The 11,253-nt window shown below is 32.2% G+C and overlaps 1 protein-coding gene across 3 annotated transcripts; it reads left to right on the top strand.

The window, feature by feature from the left end:
• Positions 1-452: 452 nt before the first annotated feature.
• Positions 453-9,702, top strand: LOC126769376 (hypoxia up-regulated protein 1). Of its 3 annotated transcripts, none has more exons than XM_050488106.1 (9): positions 453-618; positions 731-1,047; positions 3,068-3,210; positions 3,408-3,568; positions 3,887-4,041; positions 4,132-4,342; positions 4,708-4,940; positions 5,351-5,462; positions 5,669-9,702. In XM_050488106.1, the coding sequence occupies exons 1-9, from the start codon at positions 604-606 to the stop codon at positions 7,082-7,084; spliced, it is 2,763 nt and encodes a 920-aa protein (XP_050344063.1). In that variant the 5' UTR covers positions 453-603; the 3' UTR covers positions 7,085-9,702. The 3 variants fall into 3 exon arrangements, 2 of the variants coding, with proteins under 2 accessions (XP_050344063.1, XP_050344062.1); XR_007669357.1 differs by lacking the exon at positions 453-618 and having other exon boundaries at positions 713-1,047; positions 5,669-9,052; positions 9,285-9,702; XM_050488105.1 differs by lacking the exon at positions 453-618 and having other exon boundaries at positions 713-1,047.
• Positions 9,703-11,253: the final 1,551 nt, after the last annotated feature.

The raw sequence follows: 11,253 nt of genomic DNA, 5'->3' as shown, positions 1-11,253 counted from the left end.
AAGAGAGAGAAAGAAAGAAAAAAAGCACGTAGAGCCGTTGGTCCTGCGCCTGAACTCTTTTCGGTCGTGTCTGATTGCCGTCCCGTCGGATTATAAGAGTTATCAGTTAGGGAATGTAGAGTACACCTGTGTTTGCGCACACACTTGGGCACTATAATATGTCCTGCTCAGTTGGCTAATCTCCCTTGAGATTGGCTGCCGCGGTCGAAATCGATCTGGAGTATATTATTATTATTATTATACTTATTTATATAAATCGAGATGTTATAATAATACGTATGAAGCTTACAAACTCCACCCTTATAATATTAGTATAGATTTATAAAGTAATATAACATTCGAATATTTACAATTATAATAGGTAATCCTGAAAAATATATTTCGGCTAATAAATGTTTCATTCAAAAAACATTTCATGTTTTTTTTTCAAATATGGCAATAACGTCGTCAGCCAAAAAGAAGAAAACACGTTAAACTTGACGTGGACTAAAGTAGCTGGCCCACTTTACAAAATAATAATGTATTAGGAATTATAAATATTTAACCATTTAAACTTAAGAAATACGTAAGTTTCAGAAACTGAATGTGATTTTGTAAAAGAAAATGGCTCTAGTTATCGTAAGTACATATATTTCTGCAAAACATCAGACCGCGTTGACAGTCAAGAATTTTTCGGAATACAGCATTTTCGGTTTTCCATGTATTCAGTCAAATGTATTTATTTTCACAGAAGATGTGTAGAATATTATGTTTGGCGTTGTTACCATTACTTATGAGTCAGAATGTGGATGCAGCTGCAGTAATATCCATCGATTTCGGATCGGAATGGATGAAAATTGGTATCGTGTCACCTGGAGTGCCGATGGAGATAGTTCTCAATAAAGAGTCAAAGAGGAAAACACCAGCTGTGGTTGCATTCCGAGATGATGTTAGAACATTTGGAGAAGATGCTGTGACAGTTGGCGTACGATTTCCTAAAAATTCTTACAAATATCTTTTGGACCTACTTGGAAAGCCATATGACCATCCTTTGGTGCAAGCATACAAGTAAGTCGATTTAAAATATTTTAAATTATTTTATATTTAATCTATTAATATAAATTATGACATGTCAATGAACTATGATCTTTATTTTAAAATATATCTTTGTTAATTTTTTGATTGATAAGAAACATTCTTATAATATATCTAGAAAAAATATACAACAAAAAAATGTCCTAATAACCATTACAGTAGTTTTTTTTTTCTTAGTAAAAAGCTGATATGGTGAAATACTTTCTAATTCTGTTGGTCCTTTGGCTTACTGTTTTACTTTTCATGATTGATTCAAACTGAATAAAACAAATATATATATATTTTATACTTTTTAATGAAAGGAACTGTTATTTATAATAACTTTCTTACTAATCAAATAACAGAAAACATTTTTACAATGTATAAATAATATTGCACATTAATTAATTTGAATAATGGTCTATTGTATCATATATTTTTAATGTACTTGTAGTTTAATAAGATATAAAAAGCTATTCCTTTTTTACTCATGAAGAAGCCTGTACTATATCAAAAGTATAATGCAAATATATTGTAGATATAATTAGACTTATTAAATATTTAACGCAAAACAATCAATGCCATTGTTGTGTCATGCTAATAAGTCTTAATTCTTATCCCATCTGACTCTGATATTTGATAATCTATGATATTATTTCTCTGTCTTTTTCTTGTTGATAAGTAAGCTCAGTCATCATCAGACCCACTCATCGGATATTTTTATCCTAAAACAGCAGTACTTGGTATTGTTGTGTTCCGGTTTGTGTTATGTATGGACATGTGTGTGGTATCTATAACCAGAATATGTTCTTTCTTTTGTTTTATGTTGTTGTTAAAAATTTGGACTGCCAATTATGTATGTAAATAAAATATTTTGTATGGTATCCATCATATATTATGTCACAAGGTTACATGGTCAAAATAAGAAACTTTTTACGTTGTATGTCCCTGAATATGAAACGTTATATGATACTGGTGGTAGAGCTTTGTGCAAGCTCGTCTGGGTAGGTACCACCCACTCATCAGATATTCTATCGCAAAACAGCAGTACTTGTTATTGTTGTATTCCGGTTTGAAGGGTGAGTAAGGCAGTGTAATTACAGGCACAAGGAACATAACATCTTAGTCCCCAAGGTTGGTGGCGCATTGGTGATGTAAGTGATGGTTAACATTTCTTACAATGCCAATGTCTATGGGCATTGGTGATCACTTACCATCAGTTGGCCCATATACTCGTCCACTTTCCTATTCTATAAAAAAAAATGCTAACAACAATCATTCTTAGTTAGTTTTTTAATTTTATTCATTATATAAATGCAAAAGTAACTATCTGTTTTTACCTCAAAATAACGAGCAGTAATACAATTTAAAATAGCTATATAAAATGAAATGGGAAAAAAAAATTTTATAGTGATACAACTTTTGTGAGAAACGGCTAGTTATCATATGCAGCAGATATTGACAGTACTTTAGTTGCTAATTATAACTTATACAGTCATTTATAAGAATTAGAATGGAACTAACTTTAATAAATTTTGATGTCTATAATAGAATATACTATTATAAAAGTATTAATGTCATAATCAAATATAGGTAATGTTTTCCTAAGTGAAGAATACAAGAATACAATTTATAACTTATAGTTTTCCAATAAAGTAAATAAGGAGGATGCTTTAGATCGGGCAAATTGGAGGAAAACTGCTACTACTAGGCCAGGAAAACGCTAGGTAGAAGAAGAGTAGAGTTTTCCAATAATAGGAGTAAAGACTAATAAAAAATTTCTTCATATAATTCCATGTCAATTCAATTCAAGTAGTTGGTCTTGAATTTTAATCTATGTATTTTATTAAGGAATTGTAAAAAAATGGCAAGTTTGTTGGCAATGGAGTTGTTATCATAACTTTGGGTGTAAAACTAAAGCATATATCATTCATTATTATTAAATATATTTATTAGTCTCAACTTTATTTCATCTTAGTATGAAGTAGTTAAGATATTTTTATTTTATTTTCAGAGAGAGATTTCCTTATTATGAAATAGCACCCACAGATAGAGGAACCCCTGAATTCATTCACGATGATAACACTAAATACACACCTGAAGAGCTTGTGGCTCAGCTTTTGGCTAAAGCCAAGGATTTTGCTGAGATTAGTCATGGTAAATAGTTTTAAAAATTCTTTTTCAATATTTCATTATAATTAATCAATTTATTTTTAATTTTATTAATAGCATTCACTGTGAAAATAAAAATGAGTTTGTGTTTTTTATACTGAATTATTTTATAAAATAAATTGAAAAAAATGTATACACTTTTTCTTTATATTACATTAAAATTATTATAATTTATCTATTAGGTCAATCAATAACTGAATGTGTGATCACAATTCCTGGATATTTCAACCAAGTTGAAAGAAGGGCTATGAAGGAAGCTGCATCTCTCGCTGGATTGAATGTTTTACAACTGATCAATGATTATACAGCAATTGCAATCAACTATGGTATATTTAGAAGAAAGGTATGTTGTAATTTCTATAATATTTTTTTATAAAAAGAGCTGAAATAGTACAGTCTGTAAAACATGTAAATCTTAAACAGATATTGCTGATTTAAATTTGTATTTTCTTATCTGTATTTATTCATAATTCAGCTCAGCGGTAATGGCAAACGTTGTGAGGAAAGCTCAAAGCTCCTTCTTTAAGGCCTTAGCATAGCTGTGTAATATTCATAACCTGTTTATGTAAATGTGTTTTTTTTTCTCTACATATTGGCTTGTATATTATGAATACAATAAGAGTATGTGGTTATTTAATATGTGTTTTCTTTTTTTTAACAGGAGATCAACGAAACAGCTTGGCATGCACTATTCTTTGATATGGGAGCTGCTTCCACCAAGGCTGCTCTTGTTGAATACAGAACTGTCAAGATTAAAGAGAGGGGCTATGTTGAAACTGTGCCTCAATTGCAGGTCATCGGTGTGGGCTATGATAGGTAACATTCACAAATGATTTCTATGCATTCCTGTATTTGATTTAAAAACTTGCATTAAACCATATTTTTATACATATTTTTTGTGTGCAGGACTCTAGGAGGATTGGAAATGACATTGCGATTACGGGAGCACCTTATCAAAGCCTGGGAAGCAAATGGAGGCGGCGATGTTAGGGCTTCACCTCGCTCTATGGAGAAACTTATGAGGGAGGCTGAGAGAGTGAAGATTGTGCTCTCCGCTAACACGGAACATTATGCCCAGATTGAGAGCTTGTTGGATGATAAAGACTTCAAACATTTGGTGAGTACTATTTATCTGGCTATTATATATATATTTTACTAGCTATCCTTCCTGGTTTCGTACGTTTAGAATGAGGGTCCACTTAAGTGTTTATATCGTAATACATACTATTGTGTTGGAATACGCGGCGGACGCCAGCAAAGATCCCACTTGGCACAGTTACTTTCGTAGTCTTCAACAATCATCGTCATATTTCAGCCAATGTACACAAAACCGTAAAAAAATATTTAAACACCTACATCTAGGTGCTGTAGGACTTTATTCTGGGTAGGTGTCACCCACAAAACAGTATTGAAATGATTTATTCAAATAATAATAAAATAGTTTGACATGGAGAGATAGTAAATATATTACTGCATATCCAGGTGACACGCGCCGATTTCGAAGCTCTTTGCTCGGACCTGTGGCCGCGCGTATCTGGCGTTATCCAGCGCGCGGTGGCGGCGGCGGCGGGCTCGGGCAGCGGCGCGCGACTCATAGTAGCCGGAGGGGCCTCCCGCGTGCCCGCCGTGCAGGAAGTGCTAAGGACGGCCGTGGGAGTCGAACCTTCCCGCTCCATCAACGCCGATGAGGCGGCTACTCTTGGCGCTGTCTACAGGTAATAATTGTATTATATGACTCCTATGTTAGCCAGTAGAGATCGTGCAAAGAGCATGTGAAGAAAATACTGTTATGAGTACGACGTCGAAATACTTGGTTGTAAATTGTTTAAGAATATTTTTAGATGGACAGTAATGGATGATTTACCAAATATATCTCTTAAGAAATAAGATATTTAAAAGGTAAATAAAATGCATGTATACATCAAGGCATGGTAAACTGGCTTTTGGAATTCATACTATCTTAAAATCTTGTTTTTGCCCAATTTGCATCAAAACTCTGAAGTATGTAACAATACTTCCTTTTAAAAGTAACAAATTCATCATCTCGAGTATTAATATAATAAAATAAAGCAAAGCAGAAATTCTGATTTCTGTATTGTGATGAATAAATGACATATGTTTTTAGGGCGGCATCTCTTGCTACCGGGTATAAAGTTGCGGCATTGAACGTACGCGATGCCGTGATCCTTCCTATTCAAGTTGTATTTACCCGACACATTGATGGCAATGAAAAACTGGTAAGTACAATAATATACTAAATGTTAAATGTGTAATGTTGAGTGTCTATTACATTAAAGTGTTGAAGATATTAATTTCCTCTATTTTTTTACAGGAATATGTAAGTTAAAAATACACATATATAATTTTATTATAAATACAAGTTAAATTTATTATTTATGCTTCAGATTAGTTGATTATGTGATGATAAATATAATTGTTACAGATCAAGAGAACACTCTTTGGACCTATGAATCCCTACCCACAGAAAAAGGTTATAACTTTCAACAAACACACGGATGACTTTTCGTTCAATGTGAACTATGCAGAATTGGATCACATTCCTTCTAATGAACTTAAAAGCATTGGCGCTCTAAATTTGACTCAAGTCGTACTAACTGGCGTTCGTAACGCACTGGAGAAAAATTCTGGCGAAAATATAGAACACAAAGGCATTAAAGCACATTTCAATTTAGATGATTCTGGAATTCTTAATTTAGTTAATGTAGAATTTGTCGCTGAGAAAACTGTAACTGAGGAGGACGAAGACAAGGATAGTACTTTGTCTAAAATTGGCAGCACAATCAGCAAGTTGTTTGGAACCGATTCCGAATTGCCTGAAAAAGCTGAAGATAAAACCGAAGAGAAACCAGACGAACAACAACATGAAGCCGAAAAGAATGAGACTGCTAAAACAAATGAAACAACAACAGACAAACAAAATGCTACTGAAACTGAAATTAAACCGAAACCTAAAATTATTGTCTTGAAAGAACCCATCAAAACTGTGGAAGAAATTTTAAATTTGGAACCTCTATCTCCCGAAGATTTTAAGTTATCAAAAGCAAAAATAACACAGTTAAATAATATTGATAAAAAACGAGTCGAAAGAGAAACAGCTCTGAATAACTTGGAAGCGTTCGTTGTTGACGCACAGATGAAAATTGAGACGGAGGAATATTCCGAATGTGGCACACCTGAACAGATCGAAGAAATAAAGAAAATATGCACCGAAACGTCAGAATGGCTTTACGATGACGGGTATGAGGCACCAACTGAAATGTATGAAGAGAAATTCTCTTTGCTAAAAGAAAAGACTAATCCTGTATTCTACAAACATTGGGAACACAGAGAAAGGCCAGATGCTGTGGCCGCTATTCATAATCTCCTAAATAGCTCGAAGGAATTCCTTAAAATGTCCAAGAACTATACAAAAGAAGCAAATGCTGAAAGGGATGTATTTACTGATGTAGAAATTACTGTTCTTGAAAAGAAAATCGAAGAAACCGAATCATGGCTCCAGAAATCTATCGAGGAACAAAATGCATTAAAGAAAAATGAGGATATAAAATTGACGGTTGACAGCATTCGAGAAAAAATAACCAATTTGGATAGAGAAGTTAAATATCTATTAAACAAGATGAAAATATGGAAGCCAAAAAAGCCGGCTAAGAAAGAGACGGAGAATAAAACTGAGACAGTCATTGATCCAGAAGAGAATGGCTCAAACGGTCAAGAAGAGAAAACTGTGGAACAAGAAGAGAAACCAGTGATAGAACCAAAAGAAGAGGAAGACACCGGCGGCGAGGAGACAGAAATACCGCAAATAGGTGAAGAAAATGTTGAACATTCCGAGTTATAATAGTGTTGTGTGGAATAAGTTAATTTATTTAGTCTAATTTATTTTTTACTTCAAAACTTAGGTGTGGTGTGTTCCCTTTTTGTACTGAATTTAACTGAAGCACAACTTTTTAATGTAATTTGCTGACTTCACGTCAACCATTTTTTGAATTTAGAACATAGCCAATCAAAGTCCTATTCCAAGATGGATTAAAAAAAGACAAATAAACATTACATACAACTAATGATTTATTGCATGATTAATATATATTTATAATACAACACTACAATGAACTAATTATATTTACCTACTTTACTTCCTAAGTGCCGATACTAATTTCGCCGAAATTAAACAGCTAATTTTAGGCAAATCCACAATAAATACCATAGGATTGTTTAATGTCAAAGTCGTTTATCTGTCTTTATTCCTCTTGTGGTTGGAATAGGGTAGTTCCATTACGAGGCTTAACCTCATTATATAATAAGTATAAGTTTTTGTCCGTGTGTATCTCTTATGTACTAAGAATTTCAGATGCTCTCAATTAAGTTTACTACTACTATTATACCTGGATATTTATATAATGTGATAAATTAGTGCAAAAAGCGAACGTGTCATTTATTATGAAACCTAAAATCTCAAAATGAAATAACCATGAATGATTTGCCTACTTGTAAATTGACAATTAGAAAATAAAAAAAAAATTACATGCTATAAATTAATTGTTTGCGTATCTTTGCAATAGTAATGACAAAAAAAAATCTTCTAGAACGAACTTTTTTAAAAACATAATCAAATCACTAAATCTGAAAGGATTTTTATACACTGTAAAGCTGCGGTCAGGCGTGTGTCGTCACGTGAAAATTATAACAAATGTTGCACTTTGCTGTAGCTTGATTTCGCAGCTGTGACCGCGACTCTATAATGTTGTGCGTCAAAGTCGCTTATTTCTATGTAATGGCAACAGCTGGTCCAAAAATTGTTGATCGGTGCTAACTTGCAAAGAATTAAAACAAACAAATAATTTTTAGTGTGTAAAGTATTTTGATGTTATCACGTCTCGTTTTTGATTCTTTATAATAATGTTTTTATGGTCTAAGTTTGTTAATTGAATTGTTGCATCGGATCTTATTAAACAATTTCAGCATTGACCCCAGAAAATGAACGCGAGATTATAATATATTATGAATGTAAAATTTGATGTGATATGTATAAATAAAAAGCTCTTTGAAAGTGGATCGTTCGGTTTTATCTGATACTGGCTTATATAAATGAATTTAAATGATTAGTACTGAAGTAAATATTCCTTAGGTAAACAAGAAAAAAAAGTATACTACGTCATTGGGTATTGTTACTGGTAAGCAGTTATCGGAATCGGTATTAATAATCTATGTAAAGTTCTCGAAAAGCCATACATAGAGTTGTTACAATATCGGAGGATAATTTTAGTATGACATATTGGTTGATGGTATAAAACCTTTTTTTATAAAATAAAGTTCATTACCCCAGCTCAATTTGAAAATTTGCACGCGCCTCACCGCTCCTGTTTCGCTTGCACTTCACAAAAAACTATCTTGAACATTTGATTATATCAATAAACTTAATTTTTTTCTCTAATTCCGTAATTTTTTTATTGCGGTCATCTTATTTATGCAACAGAAACCGCGTTATTTGTTACACGTAGTACGTATAGAGATGCGTTTGCGCCCGAAGCCCGGAGTTCTTAATGAATTATTGGTGCGGAGGTGCGAGTCAGGTAGTAGGAAGAAATGAGTAGGTACACGTATTTTTTTCAGTGTTAAATTTTTAACAACAAATTAAAAGCCCATTTAAATAATATAAATTACATTGGTCTTAACTAATATTCTATTAAATTTTGTGAATATGAAATTTTTCATTGCTTTATGTCAAGTTTTCATCGAATATAGGTATTTTTTTTTATTTCGAGGAAGTTTCTCCGTTTTCAATCGAGAACTTTCACAACTATTTATAGTAGATATATAATTTGCACATGAGTTTTCATATGCTTAATTTCTGTTTATAATTCATCTCGTGCTTTTCGGTGAAGGAAAACATCGTGAGGAAACCTGCATGTGTCTAATTTCATCGAAATTCTGCCACATACACATTCCACCAACCCGCATTGGAGCAGCGTGGTGGAATAAGCTCCAAACCTCCCCAAAAAGGGAGAGGAGGCCTTAGTCCAGCAGTGGGACATTAACAGGCTGTTACTGAATTTGCAAAGTTGTTTTGATTAATTGATTTGAGGTTATATAGACGCTTTATAGCGGTTTGTATTTCCTGATTGTATCCTTTATTCGGTTATGTAGTTCCTGAGATTAGCGCGTTCAACCATACAAACTTTGATGTATTTTATAGTGATAATACCGTCCCTCGTGAAATTATGTTATTGTAACAACTCTACGATGTCATCGCAATCTTTAAGTAAACTGTCATAACCGACGTATTCCGATTATTGCTGATGATTGAGGGTAGTCTTGGAATGTATATTTTGTCTTGTAATAGTATTATCTAGGTACGTGACATATTATTTTACGTGTCCCAGTGAAACGTTTGTATTGGTATTATATAAAAATGTCAGATTCAAATACCCAGTCACAAATAAATTGATAAATGAACAACCAATTTAGTTTCAATATTAAAATACCTCAAATTGCTTAGAAATAGTCTGATTTACAATGACAGATTTTTTATAATTATGTTTGTCACGTGACTTAAGATTAGCATTACAGTGCTATTTAGTAAATATTGACAACTGCCTTATAGTGGTATAATATTATGACTTATTGTAAAATACTGTAGAAATTATGTGTAATAAGTGCAAATGTGCATGTCTCATGTTATATAGATGAGACATGAACAAAGGTCTTTTTCTTTGGTCTGAACATTAATGTTTCCGTTTGTTTTTTGCTTGGAATGGAATGTCTGTGAGTTTCTAAGACATCAATCTGATATCATAAAAAATATAGATCGAGAAATTATGTGTTATCTAGAATGTAACGCATCATAACAAAAAATATAACGTCGGAAGTTGAAGTCTGGCGAAGATTATTGCACCGTGCGTATATAAATGAACATCTATACTAATATTATAAATGCGAAATTCTGTCTATCTGTTGCGCTTTCACGATTAAGCCACTAAACCGTTTTGGATGAAATTTTGTATGAAACAAATTTGAAACCGGTACAGGAGGGGTATTTTTTATACGTAACATCTACAAGAAGGTAGGTTCTCCTAACATGCGGGCGAAGCCGCGGGCGAAAACATGTTTACTTAGTATATACTTTCGAATATTTCTTATTGTCTAATTTCAGTAACACAATTTGTAGTTTTATATATTTTTTTGCATTAAATTCCTTATTATTATTTTACAGTAAAGTTTGTTTCGCGGTTTAATTCATATCTATATGTATTATACTTTTTAATATTGCTATACTTTTCGTTTCCACATTATTTTTATGAATTGATGTTGCAGCCATATCTGGAAAGGTTATTTTTATTTAATCATTATCTAAAATATATTATATCTATTCTGTAACCATAAATCTCGAGATGCATTTTTTTGTATAAAACGAATAGACAACATTTTATAAGAACCTGCATTTCGAAACGTATCTAAACATACAATCCAGTTTTTTTTAATTGTATTTTTTAGAGAAATATTGCTCAGATATGCTCCTACGCAGCCATAAAGTAAATGCTGACTTTTATTACATTGAGACGACTATTAAATTTACAAGTGATATTTTCATTGAGTCGTTTGGTTGATAAGAATAAAAGCTGTTTTGTAACGCATCTTTAACGTATTATTTGTAATTATTACCTATTAAGTTTATAAAACAAACGGTAAATATTTAAAAAAATATATATTTAATTAACACAGGTGTTCACGTATTAAATTATTTTAAAACCTGTAAAATGTATTCTGTTAACTGAGTAGATGCCTACGTAATATTAAGAGGCAATTATTATTTATGATTAAAACTTTTAAAATGTTTTGATTTCAAAAAATAATTACGAATGTGCGCAAAGTTGTTTTACGAATATGTTTCATATATAAATTAAAATTCAAAACAAGATGGTGAAGGATTCGATCCTAACCACTTAGACTATTGTTGATCACACTTCTGACTAAAGCTTTATTCTTAATTTGATAAAAAATAAAGGATAT

The sequence above is a fragment of the Nymphalis io genome, chromosome 7 (assembly GCF_905147045.1).
Source record: "Nymphalis io chromosome 7, ilAglIoxx1.1, whole genome shotgun sequence".
Classification (NCBI taxonomy): domain Eukaryota; kingdom Metazoa; phylum Arthropoda; class Insecta; order Lepidoptera; family Nymphalidae; genus Nymphalis; species Nymphalis io.
Note: the sequence above shows the minus strand (reverse complement) of the source record. Positions and strands in the feature narration are given on the sequence as shown.